We start from the raw sequence: 27,425 nt of genomic DNA on the forward strand, positions 1-27,425 counted from the left end.
CACCATCAGCCCATTTCCTGAGATCTTTCCAAGGCGCAGAACTAGCTGATTGCTGTGCGGGCGGCAGAGCGCCATGTCCCGGGACTTGTCTGTTTCATAACTAGAAATCGGCCTCTCGATCCCGTTCGCCCTTCCATCCACCCCCCGACCCCACTTGCTCACCTTTGACGAGCACCAGTCTGTCCTCCTATAAGACTGGTTTGTTTTGTTTGGTTGTTTGTCTCGTTTTTCAGATTCCACTTGTGAGTGAAATCTGACTTTCAACCTACAGTCCTGGATCAGCCTAGAGTTGATTCAGGTTAGCCGGAGCTTGAAGTAGCCACCCCCGGAGAAACAGGCTTCTGCTCAGTGCCCTCCCCATGCTCACTGCCCCCGTGTATCTGCTGCCAGTCAAGTTCTTCAGGTGCCTGGAGGATATGAACGGAGCAATCACCACCTCCTTTGCTTCTGTGCTGAGCACTTCAAAGTGCACGGCAGACACCCATCAGCAGACCACCGGCTCTCGGCTGTCCAGGCGGGCGTTGATCCTCTACCTGCTGGTCACCTGCCCAGTGAATCCATGTGCGGGCATTTTTTTAAAGATTTATTTACTAATGCATACAGATACTGGGGTACAGGCTGGCGGGGCGGGGGGGGGGGCGGTGAGAGGATTCACCAGAGACAGAGTTGGGAGCAGAGCAGGTGGATCCACTGAAATCCACCGCTGAGGGGAGCAGCGGGCGAGACAGGAGAGGTCTGCTGAGCCGTGTGTGTCCACTCCCTGGCCGGGGATTGAGCTCATGTTGCAGTGGCCAGAGATAGCTTGATAGCGCTGTGTCTTTAACCCCTGCGCCACCAGGGATGCTCCCCATGTGCGGGCATTGAGGGGAACAGCTCATACACACTGTGGAGCAGAGTCGGCGCTGAGGTTAGGGGTTCAGGGGACTGCCGGGTGAGTGGCCCCAAGGAGTGAGGGCCACTCCAGGTGCAGTTCAGTGCGGACCTGCCCTCAATTTCAAGACAGGAGCCTGTAGCCATTGATGTGACTCAAATGCCCTCCCCTGGGCACAAGTGCGAAGGAGCCCCCTCCCCTGTCAGTGCAGCCACCCCAACTGGTGCCCCTGCCCCCGGGGAAGGCGGCCATCTCGGTGCCAAGACCCAGGCAGAAGGTGCTCCAGGGGATGTGCCCCACGGCGGCGCGTGCTGGAATCTCCGGCATCACTCTCCTCTGCAGACGCACAGCTCCTGCGTCACTGGCTTCACGGGGGCCACGCGCCAAGTGCTGAGGACAATGCCTGGCGAGCTGTGGGTGCCTGGTCGTGGCTGTTATTGTTACAGCCATAACAGGAGCCTTTGCAAACAAGGATGTTTTTCCCTAGCTCATTTCCCAGCTGGGAGCTGAGAAGACGGCAGGTCTTTCTGTCCACTCATGACAAATGTGGCCCCCTCCACTCTCTGTCCCTTCCAAGTGCCCCCCCACACTGTGTGGCCAACTCCACTGTCCCTCTCAGAGCTCAGAACCATCTGAAGGAGGGTCTCTTTCTGTTCTCTGGTGTGTGACTGATCTCCAGGGCCTAATACCCCCTCACCGACCAACCAGAACTCACATGAAATGTGCTCAGGGCCCAGGTCTAGAAGGAGCAGGCCGGTTGTATTCAGTAGTCAAAGCCTGCAAGTAAAGCCCCTCCATGCCGGGAAAGTTAAAAATAAAAGCAGCTGAAGAAAAAACACTCATGTGGCCGTTCCCAACAATCACATAATTACTGAAGACAGGAAGCATTTGAAGAATTTTTAAAGACCCCGATCCATGAAAGGTTGCTCACTGTTTATTCAGGATATTTAAGCAAAGAGAGCAACTCTGGGTTGGGAGCTCAGCTGAGGTGTCAGGCTGACATGGGTATGAATCCCATCTCTCCCCCCCAGGAGCTGTGTGACTGTGCGAAAGTTACTGAGCCTCTCTGGGCTGGACCTACATCTCTAAATAATACTTGCACAATTGTAAGGTCCTGTTGAGATGCTGGGAGTAAGTGTGTGGTACACGCACCCCATGCACGGTGCCATTCAACACAGCAGCCACTGCAGCTGTCAAAACACCAAAGGGGGTGGGCAGAGCAAGGACTGGAAGAGCACCCCTCGCTCCTCTCCCTCAGCCACTGCTCCCCAAGCAAACAAAAGCCTTAAGTGGCAGAGGGACAGCCCTGGAGGGGAGAGAGTAAAGCAGATGAGTCCCTCAAGGGAATATAATGTAAGCAATTGTTCATTTACTGAATGCCTGTACACCTACTGTGTGCCCGCACAAAGGGGTAATCATGAATTATCACAGATTGTTCCCAGAAGTTTGCACAGACCAGGAGGAAATGAAGCAAGGTATTTTGTAAGCCTGATAAGAGAGAGGAGAACACAGGGCGCTTCTGAACCTGACCCAGCCTACGTGGGAGGAGACAAAGCTGGCTGTCAGGAAAGGCTTTCTCAAGGGGAAGTCTGGAGAGTGGATAGGAGCTGGGTCCCCCTGAGAAGGAGTGAGCACAGGGTTCAGGCAGAGGAAAAACATGTCCTCATTTATCCATCTGGCTTGAGGGTGGAGGCCTGAGGATGGGTGGAGGGATGTGAGGTTGGCAGGTGAACAGAGGCTCCTCACGAAAGTCCTAGGAGCAGGGCCTCCGAAAGCTCAGAGTTGGGCAGGGGATTGGAGACTGGACGACTGGCACCTGGCCTGTGAGAGGCGGGGGCAGCGAAGAGGCTGCTGACGCAAGCCACGAGGCAGGTGACAGAGAGACAAGGGCGCTGGGAAGCCAGGGCCAGGGAGGGGGTTCTCCTGCCCAGGCAGGTGTGGCCGCGCCTTCCTGGCCAACGGGAAGTGGAAGTCAAAGCTGACTCCCGGTTATGGAAATTGGGGGAATTCTAGAACAAAAAGCGAAACGGATGATCAGGCATCGCCAGGTTCTCCAATCTGATGGGCCGCTGGGGGCTCCGAACCCCACAGACCAGCAGACACCATCCTGGGGGGCATCGCGAGCTCATCCAGCTCTGAGAGCAATCCGCTCAGCAAGGCAGACTCCACACACATTCCTCCACACCTTCCTCCACAGATTGCCCACCTTCCCTGATTGTGATCCCCGATAAACATGAGACTGGCTGGGGGGGGAGGTGCTGCATTTCTGAGACGTCGCCCCTCTAGGTCTCCCTCTCTCGCTACTTGCACTTTGAGTTATCTTTCCTCCGACCCCTCCCAGCACGGCCTCCCCGCCAGGCGACAGTTGCTAAGGATAATAAAGTTGGAATGTTATGTCCTCCTGAGGTTTTGATCCTGTCGTCATGATAAAATGATGACATCATTGTCTAAAATCGTCTCCAATGACATCATTGTCTAAAATCTATTTTGTCTAATATGATAAGCAGGGCCTGCTGCAGTGGGGCATGGAAATCTTTTCCCACCATTTTATTCTTAACCCACGTGTGACTTGGGCTATAAACTTTCTCTTATAGGCAGCTCGGAGGTAGATCCCACTTTTTCCCTCAGCCTGACGACTCTTCCCCTGAAGTGCAGTATCTGTTGACGAGCGTGGGTTTGTCTCCCCATCCCCAGCCTCATCGCTTTCTTGCTCCCGTGTCCCTCCTCCACTGCCTTCTTCCGGATTAGATTAAAAAATCATTTAGTGTATTGCTTTATTTCTTCTTTGAAAAAAATTCTTTTTGTTTTCTCTAGAGGTTGCAGCATACATTTTATTTATTTATTTTTAAAGATTTATTTTTATTTGTTTATACGAGCACTGGGTACAATCAGAAGTGCGGGAGGGTGAGAGCATTCACCAGAGCCAGAGCGGGGAGCAGAGCAGGCAGAACGACCGAAGTACACTGCTGAGGGGAGCAGCGGGCGGCAGGAGAGGTCTGCGCGCCATGTGGGACCCTCCTCCGGTGGCCGAGGAGCAGCCGGGGATCGAACCGGTGCCCAGAGGCCGCGGGCAGCTTTGCAACCCAGCGCTCAACCGCTGCGCCACCGGGGAGGCCCTGCAGTATACATTTTAACTTAACACAATCTGCTTCGAAATGATGCAAACTTAATTTCAGTAAAACACAATTTGTGTTTGAATTCAATATAGTTCCCTTTCTTCGTCACCCCCCCACCTTGTGATACCATTGTATGTATTTTGTGGTTGGGTTTTTTTTAAAAAAGATTTATTTATTTATGCATACAAGAGTTGGGGTACAGCCCAGAGGCGTGGGGGGTGAGAGGACTCACCAGAGACAGAGTGGGGAGCAGAACAGGCAGATGGACTGAAATCCGCGGCTGAGAGAGCAGCGGGCGGGACAGGAGAGGTCTGCTGGGCCTTACGTCGGTCAGTTCCCTGGCCGGGATGGAACTCAGGCTACAGAGGTGATGGCACTGAGTCTTAACCCCTAGACCAGCAGGGAGGCCTGTTTTCCCCTCATTCTTCAAACCTGGTTTCCATATTTCTTTAAACACATACAAGGCAGCTGCTTTGGAGCTTTGCTGCTAAATCTAACATGTGGGGACGCAGAGCCACTTTCTAGTGACTTCTTCATTCATGCCCACAGCTGAGACCATCACTTTAACAGGGAACACCCCAATTCAAGTGAGTCTGCCCTCGTGGCAGCTCCCCAGGCCCGGAGACCACCTCAGGCATTGCTGAGTGGGGTAGACGCCCAGGTAAGCAGCCAGGGACACACTCTATTCCTACCCAGCGTTCAGGGCGCCTCATGGGCGAATGCGCCTGTTTTCCATGGGCCCTGGGTGTATTTCTCGGGTCTGAATGATTGTTTTCAACAGTTTGCCCACCTCTTTAGTCGCCACGGGGAGAAGACTTGCCAACACTTCTCTCCATTGTGGCAAAAGTGGATCCTCCCTAGACTTGGAATAACTCCACACACATAGCTGTGACCCTCCCCAGAACCCCACTGTCCCCCCTCAGCCCAGGAGCCAGAGCACCCTCCCCAGGCCTCCCCGAGGCTGCATGGACTCCTGCCTACTTTTTCAGACTTTGGTGAGAGGGCCCCAGATCTCCAGGGGCGCTCCTCTCTGCTTGCACATCCCCGCTGATCAAAACCTGCCCCGGGGTCTGTTCAAACTCAGAATCCTTTGGGGCCAGCGGTTCCCCTCAGAGTAGAGGTCAGGCCTGGCCAACTTGTCCCCAACATACAGCCCAGAGCACGGCTGTCAGAGGGCCTAGGTGTTTGTTGAATGTGTGGAAACATTAATGAAGGTGAACAAATGCATTAACTGCATGAACCGGCTCATTGTTTCAGGGAGAACTGATGCACAAGCAAAAAAAAATACCTTTAAGAAATGATTCAGTTGTTGTTGGCTCGGGACAATATTTGAACACGATCTGCTGACCAACTTAATATTAACTGGGGTTTCTCCCACCCATGGCACGGGGGCACTATAAATCAGACCCCAACTGGGGCCAAGAGCCCATGGCAGCAGCAAGCTCCTGGGGAAGGTAAGTCACCTTTCTCCTCTTGGGGACAAGGAGGCTCTCAGGAGGGGGTGTTTTACTGCCTTCTGGCCCTGTTCCAGGTGGCAGGTGCCTTAGGGAAGGTGATGGGAGATGCAGTGCTTTCTGGAACCTCCCCCATCCGCTGTTCTCTCCACCCGGCAGCCCCTGCCCTCTAGCAGCCCTTCAGCCACAAAGACCCTCTTGCCTCGCTCCCGACTCAGCGAGGTGGACCAAAGGCCATGCAGGGTGGGGGGCTGGTGGGGAACAGTGTGGGTGTGACAGCGGGAGGTAGGAGCATGGCAGGGGGTGGGGTACATTGAAGAAGCGGGATGGGCTGGTCAGGACCGAGAGTCTGGTTGGGAAGAACCAAGGTTAATGGGGTTTCTCAGAAAGGGTTAAGCCAAAGAATTCGAACTCCATCCCCTTGAAGCTTAGGGGAGGCAGAGAAAGGAAGATGATGACTTTTGCTCTGGAAGCTCCCTCTAGCTGCTTCTACCTTCAGGGTAGCTGGAGGTTGGTGGGGAGAGTCTCGACAGCTGAGCGGGCTGTCACGGCCACCAGGACAAAAGACTATGGACGGGAGGCTCGAACAGCAGACATTGATTTTCTCATAGCTCTGGGGGCTCCAAGTTCAAAATCAGGGTGCCAGCATGCTTGGTTCTGATGAGGGCCCAAGCTGATGAGAGATGGCTTCCAGACAGTCATCTCTTGTTTGCAGGAGCTCAGGGAGGGGAAGCAGGGACTCGCTCAAGCCCTTGGTTGGGCGCTATCGTGTCATAAGGGGAGCGTCATGACCTCAGCCAACCCTAATCACCTCCCCCAGGTTCTTCCTCTGAATACATTCTGGGTTGGGGTTTCAATGGGGTTTGTGAGAGACATAAACCTTCAGTCCCCAGCACCTGCCACTGCAATCCCCATGCCAAGACATGAGGGGTGGCGATGGGGGTGCAGAGGAGTAGCCCCATGCCCAGAGCTACGCCAGGTCCTGTGGGAAGACAAGGCAGGGGCCTGACCTGGAACATCCACTCAGGTCACAGCTGACTCAGTCACTCAGTCCCTGCCATTAGCGCCCTCTGCAGATTCAAGGCCTGACTTTCAGCCTCAGCCAATCACACTGGGCACGTCTGGAGACAGAGCGCTTTGCCCTTGACAACAGAAAAGGGGGCAGTAGCTGGGAGGACTCGGAGAGCCGAAGTGAGGAGACCAGTGTTCCCTGAGGTGACCTTCACCAGGCCTTTGACACAGCTTGTGTCCAAGTCACCTGAGCACCACGGTGGGCTTTATTTCAGAAATCACAGCTCAGACTCAGGTCAGGCCTGCATCTGGGCCTTCTGGTGTGAATGAGTGCTTTTGATAAGGCTAAATTTTTCCATATAAAAATTCTGGGTTTCTAACTTCTTCAGAAACGTTAAAAACTGGCATCATTGACCCAACACGCCCACGTGGTCATGGTGGCTGCATCTGAGTAGGACCTGTCCCGCTTGGGCCTGGGCACATCTCTCCAAGTGGTAGTCAAAGTCACTAGTGACAGTATCGTAGTGACAATGAATTCTATGGCCAGGATGGGGAAGTGACCTGTAGCAAAAGGCAGAATTGGATCCGTCATTATTGGTCCTTTCATCTGACATCATGACCCAAAGTCCTTAGTCTTTCCTCGCTAGACTTAGCTAGCACCCTGCAATCCAGGACCCGGGTGGATAGTACCCAGGTTTTAAAGGGCCCCTTTTCAACCCCTCAACCTCGAGAACATGCTCCATGGGAAGTTTACCCCCATACCTCCTCCTTCTAATAACAGCTCTGTTTGTTGTGGAACTGTCTCCCAGGAAGATGCAGCTGGCTCTCTCTCTGGTCCTCATCCTTTGTGGCCTTATTAGTAGGATCTCCTGTGAGTTGCAAAGAGTCACATGGGATGAGCCCCACCACCCATGGGAACTGCCACCTCCCAATCAGGATATGAAAGTCAACCATGAGGTATTTACCCAAAAATTACTGAAGACTCTGTTAGTTGAGAATCCCAAAGAGAATATCATCTTCTCCCCCATGAGCATCTCCACCTCCTTGGCCATGATCTCCGAGGGGGCCAGATCCTGGACACTCGTCAACCTGCTGCACGTGCTAGGCTTTGACTTCAAGGAGCATGAAGTGAGGGACGTGCACCACTTCTTCCTGGTCTTCGTCCAGAGGCTGCAGCAGCTGGAAAGGGAGGATATTCTGAGGCACAAGGACTTTCTCTTTATCAACCACCACAGGAGGGTTAACCAGAGGTTCCTGGAGGAGATTCAGAAGATCTATGATGTGCAAGTAAAGATGATAGACTTTAGAGATAAAGAAAGAGCCAGGAAGGAAATGGACCATGCTGTGGTTCAAAAAGTCCTGGACAGATGCTATGAGCTGATTACCATGCTGGATCCTCAGACATTCCTGTTGCTAATAAACTACATTTCCATCAGAGGTAAGCCTTGCTAAGGGCTTGAATTCCCATTGCAGGTGTTCTTTGCCCTGGTGTTCCCTAAAAAGAAGGATACATATATATTTGTAAATATCCATTTTTCTAATGACCAGGATCCACCCTTAGTAAATTTACTGTGATTTCATTCCCTTGTCCTAGCATTTAAAAATTATTCTCCCAATTTCTGCAACTAGATTGTTCCCTATACCTATGCCATTTTGAAGAAAAATGCATAATACTTGCAGTTAAAAAGAAAAAAAGAAACCCTTCTGCAGTGGCATGAGCATCAGAAAATCCACTGGTTTTGTAAGGTCAGAGCGATGTGCCATGAGGCTAGAATGGGTTCAGGGTCACACACCAGGGGCACAAAGATCACACTCAATTCCTGGCCTTGACATTGTCTGTTTCTTCGTGGGCTCCAAGTTGCCAATGTAAGGTGACTCTTCTGCCTTGAGCTGTTGGCCTCTGGGGCCCCAGAACACGTGGGTAGTGGTTTATTTCTCACATGTCACTCTTAAAAAATTTATTTATTTATTTATTTTTAAAGATTTATTTATTTATGCATACAGGAGCTGGGGTACAGTCCAGAGATGTGGGGGGTGAGAGGATTCACCAGAAACAGAGTGGGGAGCAGAACAGGCAGACGGACTGAAATCCACTGCTGAGGGGAGCAGCGGGTGAGACAGGAGAGGTCTGCTGCGCCATGGGGTTTGCTCCCTGGCCGGCCGGGGATTGAACTCGTGCTGCAGAGGCTACGGACAGCTTCATAGTGCTGTGCTTGACACCTTGTGCCACCAGGGAGGCCCTCACAAGTCACTCTTGACTTTTTCCTTCCTGATTGCCCCAGGCATTTGGCAAGTAGCTTTTGACACCAAACTCACTCACGAGGAGACCTTCTTCGTGGACAAGCACAAAAAAGTGCAGGTGGACATGATGAGGAAGACAGAACGAATGATGTACAGCCGATGGGATGATCTGCACGCCACGATGGTTGAACTGCCTTACACCCAGGACCTGTCCATAGTGCTTGTGCTCCCAGATGAAGGGCATTTCCACTCTGTCCTAAGAAGGATGGATTTTAGAAGAGACAGGACTTATTATGCCAAGGACATGAGGTACGTCATGGAGGGACATTCTAGATTCCCACTGAAATTTTGTTCAGACCTCATTTTCTCTATGCAAGAGTCTTATTTGGGGGGAATTGAATATCTGATTATTTTCTAGGATATTTGTAGAAAAATTGTAGAAATGGAACAGGAAGATGGTGGCCTGGAATCCATTAACAGCCAGAAATGCCTTGGATTGCCTTAATTACACTTCTTTTGGTTACATGTACAGTACCAGAAACCCACTTCATGTAAGCTCTAGGGAGTAAAGAAAGACAGGTATCGGAAAGACACATGGGTATTTTAGGAACCTAAGAGGATGAGCCCAGCAAGTTCTCACCAGGGATTGGCACCAGGGGCAGCAGTGTCATGAGGAGTGACCTTTCTTCCTGTTACTTCTCTTTGTTCCTAACCTCACCAACTCAGTAAATCGGCTTTCACCACTTTCACACCTGAGTCACTCACCTGTTCTATGCCAGGCACTGCTAGGGGCTGCAGAAATAATGGTCAGGAAAACATGTCTCTGTTAATGTGGAATATTCAGTGTGGTGGGAGAGGCAGAAAGTCAAAAAAGAAGCACATAATTTCAAATTGCCATAAAAGCCTATGGAGAAAACGAGTAGGGTTAGATAATAGAGAATTCTGTGGTAGGATATTAATTAGGGATCTTAATTAGAAGAATATTAAATAGGTGTGAGGGTCAGGGAGGATCCTAAGCAGGTGAATTCAAGCAGAGACCACCGTGCACAGGTATGGCTCTTCCCTCCAGTCAGTGTGCCCCTCCAGACTGAGCCTAACATAGTCAGAGTTCCAGCCACATGTTCTTGGAAGAGAGAGTTTAACTGATTCTCTGTCTGTCAGCCACCAAGTTCCAATCCAATGTGGATAAGTCACAGCATGATTTCCAACGGTAAGCTGAACTTTGGGCGGGGCTGGAGGGTGAGGGTGGGAGATTTCAGGCAATAAATATGCAGATTGGGAAGAAATCACCAAATGGTGTTTACTACATGTCTTGTTGCAGCACAGACATCCTCTAGGGATGAGGTCACAGCAGAGAGGATCTGCCATCTACCTGTCTGTCTATCTACCTGCCATCTATCCCTACTTATCCAGCCAGCCAGCCAGCCATCATCCATCCGCCTACACACCCATCATATATTTTTCTCATCATCTCTCTTCTAACTACACACCCACCCACCCATCTTATCTACCTGTCTTATCTATCTACCTATCTATCTATCTATCTACTATCTATCTACTATCTATCTTCTATCTATCTATCTATCTATCTATCTATCTATCTATCTATCTACTACCTATCTATCTACTATCTATCTATCTATCTCTCTATCTACTATCCATCTATCTACTATCTATCTATCTATCTACTATCCATCTATCTACCTGCCATCTATCCCTACTTATCCAGCCAGCCACCCAGCCATCATCCATCCACCTACACACCCATCATATATTTTTCTCATCATCTCTCTTCTAACTACACACCCACCCACCCATCTTATCTACCTGTCTTATCTATCTACCTATCTATCTATCTACTATCTATCTTCTATCTATCTATCTATCTACTATCTATCTACTATCTATCTATCTATCTATCTATCTATCTATCTATCTATCTATCTATCTATCTACTATCTATCTATCTTCTATCTATCTATCTATCTATCTATCTACTATCTATCTATCTATCTATCTATCTATCTATCTATCTATCTACTATCTATCTATCTATCTATCTATCTATCTATCTACTATCTATCTATCTTCTATCTATCTATCTATCTATCTATCTATCTATCTATCTATCTATCTACTATCTATCTATCTATCTATCTATCTATCCACCCATGTATGTATCTATGGCAGTGGTACAGAGCTGCTGATCTGAAGGAGGAGACCTCCTCGCTCTTCTCTCTCTGACAACTTTTCTTCCCAGTCAGTGCTTTCCTCCCCTGTGAAAACTCCCTCAGGCAAGATGACCTCCCCTCCCCTAGAGGTCCTTCACCTTGTTCAGTCCCTGCCCAGAGTAACCCCTGCTGCTAGACAGGAGGTTGATGAAACTCAGGGCTGGATTCCTTGGCCTGACCCTCCTCTTCTTGCCTTGGATAGAGAGTCTGCGAAGGGAATACTTGGGTTAGGAAGGCAGAGTTCGAGCAAATAGTTTATTTGCAAATTCAAAATTGCAGCTCAAGTTCCAACACTTTTAATCTCTGCTCAAGCAAGCACGCAGCGCGGAGAGCAGTCCTTCAGACCGTGGGAAAGGGATGTATTTCAGCTTCCTCTTGGTTTTCATTCTTAACAGATTGGTAGAGTTAGTTTTGCCCAAGTTCAAGATCTTCTGCAAGATAGATCTTAAAAGAGTGCTTCCCAAACTGGGCCTCACAGACATAGTTACTACAGAAGCGAACTTCTCGGGCATCACAGAAGAGGTTTTCCCAGCTATTGTTGAGGTGAGTGGGGCAATTTCTGGGGTCTGTTTTATCCACACCAGTCCTGAGGGAAGAACAATCCATTTAAACCAAAAGCAGCAGTTACAACGCTTATCTCCCCTGGCCCATTGGCTTTTGAGATTCTGTAGCCATTCATTCACTCGCTCACTCACTCATTCATTCATTCATTCATTCAAAAGTAGTAGTTTGCAGCACTCTCGGAGGCGCTGGGGACACGGGTGTGAATGAGCCTAAGTCTCCATCTCCAGACGCTCACAGCCTTGAGGAGGGCAGACAACGAGCATGCGCACACGTAGGGATCCTGTCAACCTGAGATGTGGGGAAGAAAGGAACATGGGAAACTGGGAGATCACCTGGGCGGTGGGGGGGACTTGAGGTCGGCTGGCAGGAAGTCTGGGGCTGCTCGGTCTCGCAGAGGAGTGAAAGGAAGGTGAGGTCTGGGGAGCCTGCCGTGGGACGCACGTTCCAGGGGACGCGGACAAGTGCCTCTGTGAGCCTGTGAGCCTGATGTGTTTGAGCAATCCCAAGAGGACCCATGTGGCTCAAGTCCTGAGTGTGGGAGATGGGGAGCCAGTGCGGTGAGGGGAGGCGGGGTGGGGGGGTGCTGGGAGGGCGAGGAGGCGGGGGAGCCACCAGAGCCTCGGGTTTGCAGGAACAAGTCAGGGCCTCGCTCTGCTGAGCCCCACACACCTCTCAGACACCCAGATGCTGCGGCACATTGAGGGGTGATTGTCCTATCTCCGCAGGCACTGTGACTCCCCGCAGGTCACTGAGAGGCCTCTGGCCACCCCTAACACTCTGGCCAGGCACAAGGAGCCATCTCATCCCATGCCGTGCGCAGCAGGTGGCAGATTACAAAGCACCTGTCAGGGTTTCTCTCCCCTGCCTCTCCTGGTGACCTGGGGCGGGGTCTGCTCGCTCACCGAGGGGTGACACAGCCATCTGCCAAGGACGCAGCTGGGTTCCCAAGGCTGGGATGCCCTGGGATAAGGCGCTTCCAGTGACCCAGGAGTGTGAGCGCCCCTGGGTGTGTTCCCACCCAGCAGAACCCAGCGAGGGCATATCCAGTGCTGGGTGCTGGGTGCTGGGTGCTGGGCTTGGGAGATTCTGAGCCTCTCCCAGCCCCCCAGAATCCCAGCCCCACTGCCATGTGTCCCACAGAGCCAAGGGGCAGAGTGGACATTCTAAAATGAACCCCTCCCTCCTTCTCCTTTCAGCACATCTTCCTGCAGGGGAAAGGACTGCCCCCCAGTAATCCTAGGGGACTTTCTCAAGCTTTTCAACCACTCAGCACTCCCCTGTGTTCTAGGCCCCTTTCCTCTCTATCAAGAACCCCAACTCCCTGAGCTGCCTGCCCGGTGCTGGGTCCTCAGCTCCTCAAAGGTCAACTCCCCTCTGTCCTTGCACGGAGGGTCTCTCTGGAGATAGAACAGAGTAGAAGCTGGAGGGGGCTGTGGGGCTGCTGCAGTGGGAGCCAGCGTTCCCCCACCCACCACCAGCTGTGGAGGGTGCTGCCTCCCTGACCTTGGCCGCACACCACCCCGGCTTGCTCTGGGGCAGCCAGCTGCGTTCACGCCCAGATCTGAGACAGGGTCTTGTGTCCCCAGGCCATGCATGAAGCCCGGATGGAAGTGACCGAGAAAGGCGTGAGAATGGCCGCGGGCGCCGGGGACGCACAGGAGGACGACCTTCTGCACCAGCCGCGGGAGCCCCTGCGCCTCAAGTTCAACAAACCCTTCCTCGCCTTTGTGGTGGACAACAAGACTCAAACAGAGCTCCTTGTGGCCCGGGTCTTAAACCCCCGTGTTGAGTAGAGGTCGGGGGTCGGCCCCCAACTGCCCTGGAGTGAGGTGAATAAAATTCACTGGAGTGTAGCAGGAAAAGCCCAGGCTGGGATGCGTGTCTTCTTCCGAAGCAGGGGAGATGGGGCGGGGCTGGGGCATCTGCTGGGGCCCTCCCCGCTGTCTTCTGACCTGGGATGCTTTGGCAGACGCAGGGTGCAGCTGGCGGGGTGCGTCTGCGCAGCCTCACTACAGCAGCGCCCTTTCCTCATCTGTACCCCAGAGTCATTCTAAGTGCCCCCACCCAGCAGGGGCCTTGCTGGGCAGGAGCAGGGTCCCCTCAGAGAGGAGGGTGGGAGGGTGGAAGAAGGTAGTGTCAGTACCCACCAACACCTGCAGGGTTTCCTTGTGTTCACCAAGCTCCAGGGGGAAATAGGGAGGCAAAGGACCCCAAATATGTTGCCAGAACTTTCTCTATCCCACACCCTGATCTCTCTTTTTCATACAGCCCCTATGTAAGGACTATTAGTAGCTCTAGGAGACTGTCAGGAGGTAAAACTGATGAGGAGGGAGAGATGGAATGGTCATGTGCACAAAGGGGTGTGAATGTGAGTGTGCATGTGTGTGCATGTGTGTGCGTGTGTGCGTGTGTGTGTGTGTGTGTGTGTGTGTATAGGACTGAACCTTGGGTACCACCTGGCTGGCCGTGACTTGCCTTGTGTCTGATGGCAACAACCCATCTCTTGCTACATGTAAGTGAGATACACTGGGGTTTTAAAGAGTTGACTCATTCAAACAATTGGGGGTTGTAGAGGTTGGTGGGCCCCACATTTGCTGAGTGGCTCATCAGGCCAGAGACCAGGTTGAGTGGATCTTGCAGACTGACTCCTAAGACCGTCTGCAGGTAGAATTCCCTCTTGCGTGGGCGGGGAGGAGAGCGGAGTCTTGGTTGTCAGACCGTCCGCTGAGGTGCTGAGGCCTACCCACACCCACACTGTAGAAGGCCACATACTTTCCCCAAAGCCCACCAATGTCATGCTGATATTATAAAGAAAAACTTCACAGAAATATCTAGAATAATGTTTGACCATATACCTGGGCGCCAGGGCCAGCGAGGCTGGTGAATTACATCCGCCATCTTACGTGTCCTGTAGTGGTGGGGAAGGGCCGGGCCCCATCCCTCCATCCTCCATGAACACCCGCCCCCACGTGGGCGCTGAGTTCACCATCCTCTGTGAGTGGCTCCCCTCTCTTCCGTCCATGGTGATGCGTTCACGGAGAATGCACACCCCCGACCACAGGGCGCTCCGGATGCCGTCATCCTCCAAGGACGCCCTCACCACTTGGACACTAGGTCACCCTCCTCTGTGAGTGCTTTCCCTCCTGCTCCTGCCACGCGTGTGCGGGGATACAGTCCAGGCTCCCTCTGTCTGGTTGTGCTGCTGACACCACCCCCTTGCTTTCCAGAACATACATGGCGGAGCCCCTCTCCATATTGCTCACGCTACTGGGTGCCTTTCTCTGGAGAACTACCAGCTGCTCAACAATACAAGTTGCTGATGTCCCAAGGGTGGGCCTGGGCTTGTGTGGAACTCGCACCTCATTATCTACAGCTCCCTCTTTTGCTCCTCTGACGAAATGAGGGTGATGGAAGGCAGATGACGTGCAACAGTAATGTGTCAATGGCTGCCATTTGGGGGGCCGGCTCGGGCCAGGCCCTGCCTCGACAGCACCCACGGAAAATCTTCCGTTCCCATCCCAGCTCTGTAAGGTGGTCTCCGCTGGGTAAGAGTCTGGCAGAGAACCCAACATTCGTGTCTTCCAGAGTCTTTTCTCCTCCCTCCAGGTCATGATAAGTTGCTTTTAGAGTCAAATATGTGATGTGTGTGCCAAGAGTGGAGTGGAGGCCTCTTAGTGGAAAAGGAACTCGGGCCATTCACTTCAATTCTCGTGTTTACTCAAAAGGCAAATGTGTCTTTCTAAAGCACCCAGAAGGTTCTCGGTGCTGTTCTGGATCCAGGGGTAGGATCTCAAACGTGATGGGTGGGGTACCTGCCCAAACATCCTTGCCTTTCTCCATCTGCTCACACAGGCTTTTCCCACCTTGAGACCCACAAACACCACGGGGCTTTCTCCCCTCGTGTACCAGACGGCAGGGCTGGCTCAGCCTGCCCTGATGCAGGATTGGATGCAGTCTTGAGGAGTTAATATGTCTTAAAAGAGCCTTGGGGTGGGGGGCCTTCCTGTGGCGCAAGGGGTTAAGACGCAGCACTATGAAGCTATCTGCAGCCACTGAGGCACGAGTTCAATCCCTGGCCAGGGAGCTACCCACATGGCGCAGCAGACCTCTCCTGACCTGCCCGCTGCTCCCCTCAGCAGTGTATTTCAGTTAGTCTGCCTGTTCTGCTCCCCACTCTGTCTCTAGCGAATCCTCTCACCATCCCCTGCACCTCTGGCCTGTACCCCAGAGTTTGTATGCATAAATAAATATATCTTTAAAAAAAAATAAAAGTGCCTCTCCATGGAAGCTTTGTGCCAAGCTCAGGGGCTTCTATTCTGCTTACATGAGTGATGAGATAATTCTACTTTTTTTGTTGTTTTTTTGGTCATAAATAAAATACATGTTCTTTGTGAATATTAGGAGAAAACAAAATCTACAGAACAGTGTAAAATTCCCCTCAATTCCATCACCAAGAGAGCTGCCCACAGACGAATATTCATTCAGGTCCAGACCTCGTTCTAGGTTTGTGGGTGACATGTGGGCAAATGAGCATGAGTAACCCCACTCGAAGGGCTTTCAGTAAAGCAGGAGAGATTTTGTTCGAATTTCTGAATATCCTTCCAGTCGTTTCCTTTGTTTCTGTGCAAGGACTGTATTTATTTCAAGCACCAGGAAACTCCTGGAATGGCACTGGGGGATGGGGTAGGGGGCCTGGCAATGACCTCATCTCCTAAGTGGGACCTCACTCCGCAGCAGTTATGACCCTCACAGAGCCCCCCACCCTTTTTTCTATCTTGAGGGAGGGCTGCTCAAGCCTCACTTACTGTGAGGGTGATCTGTGTGGAAGCCACAGACACAGAGGATCAACAACGATACCCCCCATCACTGGTTCAGAATAGCCGAGAACTGAGCTGGGTCCAAAATCATGATTTGCTCATTTGTTACAGGACGGGCAGCCGGGACACAGATGCTTTAAAAAAATGGCCCCTCCCTATTTGCTGCTTATTCCCTTCATACCACTTCCAGGAATTGATCCGACAAATATTGACTAGGCTGCCGCGAGCTGCAGGCCCCACTCCCTGTGGGTAGAGATGATGCCTTGCTGAAGACCAGGACCCCAGCCCGGACCTCCCTCGCCCGGACCTCCCTCGCTCGCTGTAAGTGCAGGCGCAGGCCTGCTGCGCCTCCTTTCCCTTCCCTTCTCTACCTCTGCCCCCCCACCCCCCCACCCCTTCTCTCCTCTTAGCAGAGGAGATGGGAGGGAATCTCCTCCTGGGAGAAGGAAACACAATGACAAACTGTTTCCAGCTCTGAAAGCAGGAACTTCAGGTATTAAATAATCTTTTATGGGAAACTTGAGCTTCAAAAATTTGACAGAGGAGCTGCCAATATTCCTGTCTGTCAAGACAAGAAAACAAAGCAACAGGACCCCAAGCACAGGGCGGCATCTTTGCAGCAAGGGGACAAGGCTTCCCCTTAGAGGACAGTGTTTCAGAGCCTGGTCTGGAACGGAATCTTGCCCATCACCTAGCAGCTGTGTGTCCTAACCCTGAGCCTCAGTTTCCCCAGATGCGTGCAGGGGCGTACCTGTGGCTGAAGTTTCTGTGCTTCCCACCGGACACACCACTGGACTTGGGACAGGGCAGACTGAGCCACCGTGACTGTGTGAGCTTTTGGAGACAGGATTTGGGGCCAGAGCTCACCCACTGACCTCCAGTAGCGCCCCCTCCTCCAGTCTGGGAGATGATCCCAAATACCATCCTTGCCCACCAGGCCCTTCCCCTGCATTGTGAGCACCTCTGGCTGGGGTAGCCCGACAATGCTGCCAATAGCCCCCCCCCCCCCCCCCACACACACAATAAGTACTTAATAAATGGGAAGAGTATAGTTAATTAATGGACTTTTAAAGTTTTTTTCTGGAAAAGGAATAAAGAAGTGAATCAGGTGTAGTGGCTGAGAGCCTGGGTGGGAGGGGTGAAAGTAAACCTCACTCCAGGTGTAGCTGCTTTGAACCTTGCATGGTCTTGTAATCCCTAAGCAACCCATCCCCCAGGCCTAGGGGTGTTATCACCTTTATTTTGCAAATGGGGCCTCTGCAGTTCAGAGGGGCTCTTTTGCTCACCTTAACCCCGTGATTCCTGCAGAGTCTTGACTCAAAAGCAGCTTCCGACTTGCAATTCAGTCCCCTTTGGGAATAGATCCTTCTGGAGGTCTGGGGTTTCTCTGGTGAAGAGCCCGATAGGATATAAAGAATAAAGAGCAGGAATTAGCTTTGTCATCAGTGCAATTCTTATTTCCCCCCTCCCCGCCCCACCACCCTGCCCCTGCCCGGGGCAGACCAATTTTTAAATTGTTGTGCTGCTTCTAAATCTCCCGTCAAAAGAAACTCTGACACGCCCGCTGCTCCCCTCAGCAGTGTACTTCGGTCCAGCTGCCTGTTCGGTTTTCTGCTCTGTCTCTGGTGAATCCTCTCACCCCCCACATCTCTGGCCTGGACCCCAGTTCTTGTATAAAAATAAATCTTTAAAAAAAAAAAAAGAAACTGACAGTTTAGAACTCATTGAACGACCTTGGGAAACTGCCCTGCAGTACTTTGCTCAGCAAACGAGTTTCAACATAATTGATAATAAGGCTACATTCCTCCCTCCCTACGACTGCCCTTTGGGGCTTGGCGGGGTATTTAGGGCGCCAGGCACTATAAGCCCTTTACAAAAATATGACCTCTCCCTCCCGACTTTGACACTAAAATTGATCCAAGCCATTGGCTTGGACAAACGTGATAACGGTACTGATTAGGGCCTCCCCGGTGGCGCAGCGGTTGAGTGCTGGGCTGCGAGGCTGCCCGCAGCCTCTGCAGCGCTGGTTCGTTCCCCGGCCACCGGTGAGGGTCCCACAAAAAAAATTGATAAATAAAAAATAAAAAAATAAAGGTACTGATTGACATATAACAGCGTCAGGACAGGTGAACAAGAGAGATTGAAAGCACCATGGAAGGGTCAGTTTTGAAGGGAGCAGGACATCAAGCTGAAGGGTTTGAGTGGCAATGTGGGGGGTGTTTGCTCTACAAAGGCATCAGGATGCGTGTGTGGGTCCCTAAAAAGTAGAGGAGGAGAGGAGGGCACTGGCCAGGCCAGAGAGACCCCACACCCGGGGCTCAAGGGGTGGGGGGTGCTCACCTGGGGGGATCTGCAGTCCGTGCTTCTAGAAAGTAAGGGACAATAGACCCCAGAGGCCTTTACAGCCCTTGAATACAGAGTCCTTTACCCAACAGACCCTGATAGGCTTATAAACATGCAAAGCAGGAAAATGCTTTGACATTTCAGGAGGGTGCAGTTTGGATGGGGGGCTCGCCGGGTCCAGCTGGGGAGCCATGACATTGTTGACGAAGAAGGTGACATGTTCAACATCTTGTTTTCAGAGCATGGAGCTGGCGTGGCTGTGGCTGCTGGGAGCGGGGCTCCTGGCCACTGTTCATTGTCAACCCTTTTCTGCCCTAGAGGACAAGAGTCTAGGGGTGCCTCAAGCGCCCAGTGTTCGGCTCTCAGATCCAGCCCCTACCTACCACAAAATCACACCCGTCATTACTAACTTCGCCCTGCGTTTGTACAAGCAGCTGGCAGCGGCCACCACAGGCAACATCTTCTTCTCCCCTGTGAGCATCTCAACCTCCCTGGCCCTGCTCTCCCTGGGGGCCCAAGCAGGCACCCAGACCCAGATCCTGGAAGGCCTCGGCTTCAACCTCACGGAGACCCCAGAGGCCGACATCCACAGGGGCTTCCAGAGCCTCATCCACACCCTGGACCTGCCCAGCCCCAAACTTGAGCTGAAGGTGGGCACCTCCCTGTTCCTGGACAAGCAGCTGCAGCCGCGGCGGCACTTCCTGGACGCCATCAGGGACCTGTACGGGGCTTTGGCCTTCTCGGCCAACTTCACGGACGCGGCCTCCACGGGCAGGCAGATGAGCGACTACGTGCGGAAGCAGACCTACGGGCGCGTGGCGGACTGCCTCCGGGGCGTCACCCCCGACACGCTCCTGGTTCTCTTGAACTACATCTTCTTCAAAGGTGAGGCCAGCTCAGGCAGAATTCTTGCCACCCCTTCTACAGGTCGGGGAGAGGAGAAACAAACGAGGAGGCTCTTGGCGTGCCTTTGTCTAGGGGACTGTGGGGATCGGCTTTGGGGACAGGATCAGCAGTGCTCCGTCACTGACCAGGCGTGAGCACAGGGGAGGATGAGCTGGTGACCCCATCACCAAGGCCGATGCCTCTGGCAGGCCAGGCCAGGAGGTAGGGGTGAGCAGAGATTACACGCAGGGAGAGAGAAGATACTAACATGCAGACAAGACTGTGGCCACTGCATTCTGCATTTCTAGCTATTTCTTAATGGACTTTTGTGCTATATGTTATATTTCATTCCCTGAATCCATTCTCCCTGTCCAGTTAGAATATGCGGGAGTTGAGGGGGCTCTGGAGCTTTTCTGTAGAAGTTGGCTGTTGTCAAGAGGCAGCTTGCCCAAGGGAGTCCACTCAGTATTATCCAAGTGCCTGAGCTTGGATTGGGGCCTGAGGAGGCCCCAATCATTGGCTTTCCAAATTGGAAAAGTACCCATAATATCAGGGAGACTCAGTTCCTCATCTCTGATATGGAAAGCGGAATATTTTTTTGGTATCAATTTTTGTGACGATTTAAAATAAGGCGCTTAGTAGATGAAATACCTTTTAGCCCATCGAAAACTCAGTTGCTCTGAAGTGGAACAAAGTCATAGACCCTTAGGGGCCACTTGCTCCAGTGGCTGAGCCAGGCCCACATCCTGGCCCCCTGAGTCCACAGCCAGGCCATTTCTTTACCTCATCTGCCCACGAAGCACCAAGCCTGCGTGGCCTTTTGCGCATCTGCCCAGAGTTCTCTCCTGGGGTGTGTTCTCATGGTTTCGTGGGGTTTGTGTCCTAAGCCAAGTGGAAGCATCCTTTCAATCGCTACCAGACCCAGAAGCAAGGGAACTTCTTTGTGGACGAGAGAACCTCTTTCCGCTTCCCCATGATGCACCAGAAGGAAATGCACAGGTTCCTCTATGACCCCGAGGTGGCTTGCACCGTCCTCCAGATCGAATACAGCGGAAACGCCCTGGCCCTGCTGATCCTCCCCGACCCTGGTAAAATGGAGCAAGTGGAGGCGGCTCTGCAGCCCGAGACCCTGAGAAAATGGGGCCCGTTGCTCCTGCCCAGGTACGTGTCGGGGGAAGGATTCCAGCAGACCTTGTTCAAGAACCCGAGCAGGTCTTGGCCAATTCTCACTGCAAGAGCCCACCCCGCAGGCTTGGCGCGTCACACTGTCTTCTAAAGATGTGGTCCTGGATAATTTTCTTGACTTCTTGACCTTGGATTTCTTCAAATGTCAAAGGAGGCCTGAATAACTTCCATGTTGGGTTACTTGGGGGATTCATGGAGCTCATTCACACCACTCAGCTAAAGGGCACGAATCCTCCACCCCTTCCTGCACGTCTTCTGTCCCAACCTCCTGTCTCCCTTTCTCCAAATGCTAATTTGCTACCAATGGTAGTTAAGTGTAAGCAAAAAATCAGATCAAGGACAATGAATAATAAGTATGACTTGCACAAAATAGTGCATATTTTTAAAAAGTACCTCTTTTTTAATTAAAATATTTCCCAAATTGAGTACCACAAAGAACCTTCTGGAAATTAAGATGTTGGTTTCATGTGATTTCTGTCCTACCCCCTTTTCATCTCACTTGTTTTTTGGTTTGTGATTTTCCCGGAGTCCTTTCAACCTTTTCTGGTAGCCTATATAGCTCCTTCACAATTTAATCTGTCCTGGGATGTAGCTTTCTTTATGGGGTTCTCTGGAATGAAATCTGCATGCAAAGTACCTCTTGCTGGGTAACAGACCACCTCCTAATGGAATGGCTTGAAAAACCCATTTATTATTATCTCTCTTGTTTCTATGGGTGGATTGGGCTCCGCTGGGAGGTTCTCACTTGGGGTGTTCCTGAGTCAGATGGTGCTGGGGTATCGAAGGCGCCTCTGCTTGCAGCTCTGGCTTTTAGGCCGGGCGGCTGGCTCAGACAAAGGCTAAACAGGCATCTCTCCACGCAGCTTCTGCACGAGGCTAGCTCGGGCTTTTACTCAGCAACTCTGCATCATCGATATTTTCACACAGGCCAGGCCTGCAGGGAAGAGTGTTTCCAAAGACAGGAAGGGAAAGCTCCTGCTCTCTGAAGCCACAGGCTCAGAAACTAGCACATGTCACTCCGGCCATATTTTATTAGCCAGAGTGTCACAGACCCCAGGCAAACTTGCAGGAAGGGGATGTAGGAAAACCTCTTGATGACCACCTTTCACCCAACACCATGCCGTGGCGTCTTCTGTCAGCACCCCAGCCGCGCTGAGCTGCCAGAGTGGAGAAGGGTGTTGAGTGTTTGGGCAGAGATTCAAGCGCCAAATAAAAGAGAGACAGGTCAAGGTTGGAGGCCAGGATTTACAAGCATATCCCTGCTGTCAATGAACCTGCACAGCCCTACCCATTGCTGGTCCACAGTCCCAGGCTCCCTTGGGGTGAGCCTGTCCCTCCCCCATCACGGGAAGAAGTACCATAGAATTTTCTAGACCAGGAGATTTTCCCATAAGAAGGATCTTGTTTGACTTCTCATTTTGACCTTCTAAGAGCAAAACCATCCCCAAGTTACTTTTCTAAATTCCTATGCTCCTTTTGGCTATTTCTCATACCAGAGAAATATAATCTAATATCTTATGTTACTGTATTTAATCTCACATCATAGCAGCATCTGTTTGATCTTTTTAGTTGCCTGAGGTGTAGTTTCAGGGGCCACATGACGTGACGGCATTTTCATGGGCCTGACGGGGAATGTTAGGCTCCCTCCGTTCAGCTGTGGCTTCCTGGGGAACCGTGTCTCCTGGCCATCATCTATGTCCTCATGGGCACTGGTGGAACATCTCCTGGGTTCCCTACCAGATACCCCTCAACTAGCCTCTACTCAAACTCCCCTCCTGGCCTCCACTGCCATGGGGAACTTGGTGGGTGGGCCATCTGGACCCTCAGGTACCCCAGGAGTTAAACTGGCAGTGACGCCACAGCCTGAATTCGGTCTTGTTGCGAGCCAGCCAGCCGCAGCAGTCTGGGTGTCAGGGGTTCCTGAAGGATGGGAAGGCGTCTGAGCAATTGTAGAGAAATGGTAAGGGAGGGGGAAGGGGGAATGAGGAGCCGCAGACACTTGATCAGGTGCTGACACCATCCTGCTGAGTGTCTCAGCAGCCCTTTATTTATACTAAGCAAACTGTGAGTGCACAAGCTTAAGGTAGGAAGATAATAATCATCACATGTTCTTTTTCAGGAGCAGCCAAGGGTCTGTTGGCCTTCCGGCAGAGGCGTAACATTTATTATTCTTTGTCTTAAAGAAGGCACAGTTGCTAAACAAATGTTTTTAAAATAGTTATTTACTTTAAACAATCCAACAGTTATTGTATCACTAGCAAAAAAGCCTATGTGTCTGCAGCTAACATTTCTAAGCTTGCCATGGTGAACAGTTAACTAAGGGCTGAGGGAAACAAAGGGCAGGAAGTTACCTGGGGGAAGGGAGACAAAGAGATGATTTCTAACTAACCTATAAAGTTTAGACCAACATATAACTAATTGATTAAAGTAAAAAACAGAAGGCTTTTATATAGAAATCATCATCTAGAGTATATTGTTTTAATATTGATTTGATATTAAGGAACCATGGGCCTGGAGGGCGTTCGTGCCAGGCAAGCCTCACTGACTCTTCCCTGGCCCCCAACTCTCAATGAAGGGAGGAAGTCTCCTGATCTAAACAAAGAGTTTTCTACCTATTTACTCCTCTGCTTTATCTAGTCAGCCTAGATTCCGTATTTAACTATAAGATCAAGGGGCAATTTCCTCTTCCATAAGGTTGCTGGTTGTTGTTCTAAAGAACTACAAATATTTTATCAGGGGCAGGGGCGGAGATGGTTATAGCCTTTGATTCTCACAAATGGTCCATATGTGATGTATCAGTAGTTGTAACATTGACCATTTCCGAGTGCGTTATTTGTGCTGCCGTGGTTACTAGCTCAACTATTCACAAAACTGCTGTTGACTTATTCTTGAATGCACACTCTAACAGCTATCATACCAATCGTCACATCCTAGGGAATTAGCCCTAAACAAACAGGAAGAATTTAGCAGGAGTCAACTATGGCGTCTCCTGGTTTATCAGGAATCTTCTTATACTTGGAGCCTGGCTGGCCTCTGCCACCCAACTGTTATCTTTAACTTTAAAGTAAAGGAATTTCTTTGTCCAATGAGCTCTTGCTCAAGAGACCACATCTCTATATCAAAGACTTGGCCGATAGATGTTTACAACCTTTTGTTTCCAGAAGTTTTTTCACTGGTTAATGTAAAGCCAAATGTTGAATTGCTGCCTTTTTGGCAGAGGACCACTAATTTTATGAAAAATGTAATATTTGTATCATGCAGTGCCATTTGTCATCAAATTGGTTATTCAGTGATTGATCAGTATTTGCAGTTTTACTTTTAAATGCGTATTTTAGCAATGGTAGAAACTAGCCATAAACAGAAGAGGAGAATCTTGGAGTCAGCTGACGAGATTCCTGATTTTTCAGAAATCTGCCCCATGCCCGGACTTTTGTCAGATGACATGAGTAGCGCGGCTCCCAATACGGTCTCTAGGGGGAATTCACTTGGTACAGAAACTTCCAAGCCGGCTGTTCAGTAGCCACGTTTGCAGGTGCCCTGGCAATCGCCAAACAATAATTAAGAAAAAGCAGCTCAGGAAGAAAAGACCAGATTTACTCTGGGCCGAAAGAACCCTGTTGACTTAGCCTAGGGAAAGTGGTGGCTTGACCGTGGAGCTCACGGGGGGTGGGGGGAGAGTTACTGGTTGAATTTTTGCCCCAAGCCTTATCCGCACCATCACCCTGGTCCTCACAGTGGCCCCTGGAGCTCAGCCAGGTGAGGGGCGCTGCTGGTGTGGATGGGGGCTGCTGGTCAATGCGTGTGCGATTCAGCAGAAGGTGAGTCCATAGAACTTGCTTCTGGGTGGAATACAAGTCGGGAATGGGTCACCACGGTTACCTGACGCGGTCAGCATGTGGACTCGACCTTGGGAAAACCCAGCCCAGTGAGAGGCAGCTGGAGAGCCCTCCATCAATGAGGCCAGAAAGGGTCAGATCCAGGCACTAGACACCCTGTGAGGTGTGAGGAGGCGGCTCTGGGGCATGGAATATTCCAGCATGGCAGGTCGGTCCTCACTCTGGGAAACGCTTCTCCCAAAGCTCAGGCTGCCAGCAGAGGAGGGGCTGGGCCAGCGTGTGACAGCGTCGTCCCCTGTCTGACTCTCTCCAGCCTGCTGGATTTGCACCTGCCGAGGTTTTCCATTTCCGGAACATATAACCTGGAAGAGCTCCTTCCCCACCTCGGCCTCACCAGCACCTTCACCTTAGACGCTGGCTGGTGGGGAATCACTGGGCAGCTCAACCAAACCGTCTCCAGGGTAAGAGGGTAAATGTGGGTGTGGGGGGAGGGGCGAGGGTGCTGAATGTGGGTGTGTCGGGGGTTTCTCTTTTGCCACAGTCTTCCTTGCTGTCTCCTCAACCTTCAAGGCTTCTTTTCAAGGGCAGCTCCCCTCCCACCTCCCTGATAAGTCCTGGGGGGCAGGAACAGAGCTCCGAAGAAAGCAGGAGCAGATGGGGGGCCAGGTTTCTGGGCCGTGGGGCTAGCTTTGCTCTCACCCCTTATGCCTCTTCCCGGGGCAGGCAGAGCCGCGCCGCCACCTCTGCTGTGCAGTGGAGGCCAGTGGGGCAGGAAGGCGCTGTGTGCCCCCCAGCTGCTGGAATAACACAGCGCCCCGATCTCAGTGCTGAGCAGAGCCAAGGTTTCTTCCTGTTGAGTTTCACGCCAGGGGTGTCTCTGCAGTCTGGCTATGGATCTGCTCGGTGTCTTCTTCCTCCAGGACGTGGGTGAAGGAGAAGCCCCTTTGGGAACATTCCACTCTCGTAGCTGTGAGACTAGAGCAAGAGGAACGCGCAGGGACACTGCACCCTCCCTCGCGCTCACACGCCCTTGGCTAACGAGAACCCCACATCCAGGACCAGCGGGGGGTGGGGCTGTGTTCTCTCCGAGGGGGGCCCTGTAAGTCAGGGGGCCTGGGTGAGGGTGGTGAACCCTCTGCCAGACAGGGAGACTTACCTTTGGGAGTGATAATGCAATTTTGCACAGGAGGGAGAAGAGCTAAGACGCTGCCTGCCCTGTGAGGGCGCAGCCACTGCCACGCCGGGCCCTTCCCTAAGGAAGGTCTTCTGTCTGATTTGGGGGAGACCAGCCGAGGGAATAGGGACGCGGTGATAGGGACACCTGTGTGTCCGTGAGTGGAGTGTGTACACGTGTGCGCGCCCTCGCTGGAAAGGAGAAAGAAGAAGGAAAATAAATAATTAAGCCTTTTAAAGTGTTCCTTTCACAGTAGCCATAGATGGTAGATTTACCTTTTCACGGTGCTTTCTAGAAGCAAAAGGGATCCCCAAGGCCGGTGTTTTCCATCTTATTTTTGAAGGCTCTGAGTCTTTTCTTCCTAAGAAGTTGCAGGAAATGAGGTTTTAATATAACGAATTCTCCTGGGCTGGGCGGGGCTGGCACAGCGGACACCCTGGCTCTGCCGAGCTCTTCTGGAAACTGTGGACTGAGGCTCACAAGCTGTTTTAAAGACGAGGAAACCGAGACTGAGAAAGGACACGTGCAGCTTGTAACAGAAAATGGCCCTCGGGCCTGGTTCACGCGCTCGAGCGCTCCTGGATGTCGAACTCAAACAGAAAGCTCCAGGGTGGACACCCGGGATGTGGCAGGGCAGGCGAGGATGGGGGAGGCCAGGAAATGAAGTCGAGTCTGCAGTTGTGTCCTGGGAGGCAGGCGCAGCGGGGCCTGAGCAGCGCCTCCCTTCCATTGCCGCAGAGCTGCGGGAGGGGACCGCCCTGCAGAAGCTGCCAGAACTGATGCTGTCTCTGCCCCTTCTTCTCTCCACCCAGGTGACCCACAAGGCCACGGTGGACATGAGTGAGCGGGGAACCGAGGCAGGGGCTGCCTCCGGCCTCCTTTCCCAGCCTGGGTCTCTGAACACAATGTCGGCCCCGCAGGCCCATTTCAACAGGCCTTTCCTGGTGCTCCTTTGGGAGGCGACCACCCAGAGCCTACTCTTCATGGGAAAAGTGGTCAACCCTGCTGCAGGGTGATGGAGATGTCAACCCTGCCGGGGTTGTCTATCCTCCCTGGCTCCACCAGGAAGGCCAGCACCAGCCCACTGGTGAGGCTGCTGTAGTGTAAAGCCTACGAGGCAGTGTGCAAAGCCTAATAAAGTCGACCCTGGGTTGGTGACCACGAGGAGTGATGCTTGCGAGGAAGGGCTGTCTCCGCAGCAGCTCTGGCCATGTGCTTCCTGCTACCCTTGATTCTGGTGCCAACTGTGGCTGGAGAGGTGGGTGTGAGGGCAGCCCCACATCAGGGCCTCATGGGGACAGCTGCCACCACTGAGGGTCTCTCCTGAGTGCCCCTTGGGTGTGAGTCACAGTAAAAGGCACAAGGGTCATCAGGAGGAACAGGAGTCTCCCCTTCTCTGTGGACATCTGGGCAGAGAGCCTGGTAAGGTTGCAGAAGCGTCGCTGCCCAGACATCAGGGCTAGGTCTCCTTGTGAAGAGGGGGCATGCTCCATGCATAGAGGGGATGAGGATGGGCCAGTACACTCTGCCTGCCTCTTCCTGCTGCCTGTTGCTGCAGTGGACACCACCTCTCTTACTGGAAGGGATGGAACCCCAGGAGGTCACCCCATGCTGGGCAACCTGCTAACAGTAGCTTCCCATGCCTTTGAACTAAGAGCTGACTAATAGCACTAGTCAAAAGCTTGAAGCTCTGCCAG

General features: G+C 52.0%; 3 protein-coding genes across 3 annotated transcripts; all 3 read left to right on the forward strand.

Moving 5' to 3' along the window:
* The first annotated feature begins 7,391 nt into the window (after window positions 1–7,391).
* Window positions 7,392–9,482, forward strand: LOC119238141 (uteroferrin-associated basic protein 2-like). Its single transcript, XM_037501856.1, has 3 exons — window positions 7,392–7,890; window positions 8,735–9,002; window positions 9,473–9,482. Exons 1-3 carry the CDS (start codon window positions 7,392–7,394, stop codon window positions 9,480–9,482), a joined length of 777 nt encoding a protein of 258 aa, XP_037357753.1.
* Window positions 9,483–11,209: 1,727 nt separating this feature from the next.
* Window positions 11,210–13,339, forward strand: LOC119238351 (serpin A11-like). Its single transcript, XM_037502012.1, has 2 exons — window positions 11,210–11,467; window positions 13,075–13,339. Exons 1-2 carry the CDS (start codon window positions 11,282–11,284, stop codon window positions 13,279–13,281), a joined length of 393 nt encoding a protein of 130 aa, XP_037357909.1. The 5' UTR covers window positions 11,210–11,281; the 3' UTR covers window positions 13,282–13,339.
* Window positions 13,340–18,890: 5,551 nt separating this feature from the next.
* SERPINA11 (serpin family A member 11) lies at window positions 18,891–26,766 on the forward strand. The gene is made up of 4 exons (XM_037502013.2): window positions 18,891–19,533; window positions 20,421–20,694; window positions 24,868–25,015; window positions 26,541–26,766. Exons 1-4 carry the CDS (start codon window positions 18,891–18,893, stop codon window positions 26,742–26,744), a joined length of 1,269 nt encoding a protein of 422 aa, XP_037357910.1. The 3' UTR covers window positions 26,745–26,766.
* The last annotated feature ends 659 nt before the right edge of the window (window positions 26,767–27,425 follow it).

The sequence above is a fragment of the Talpa occidentalis genome, unplaced genomic scaffold (genome assembly GCF_014898055.3).
Source record: "Talpa occidentalis isolate TD23 unplaced genomic scaffold, MPIMG_talOcc4v2.1 talOcc4.11, whole genome shotgun sequence".
Classification (NCBI taxonomy): Eukaryota; Metazoa; Chordata; class Mammalia; order Eulipotyphla; family Talpidae; genus Talpa; species Talpa occidentalis.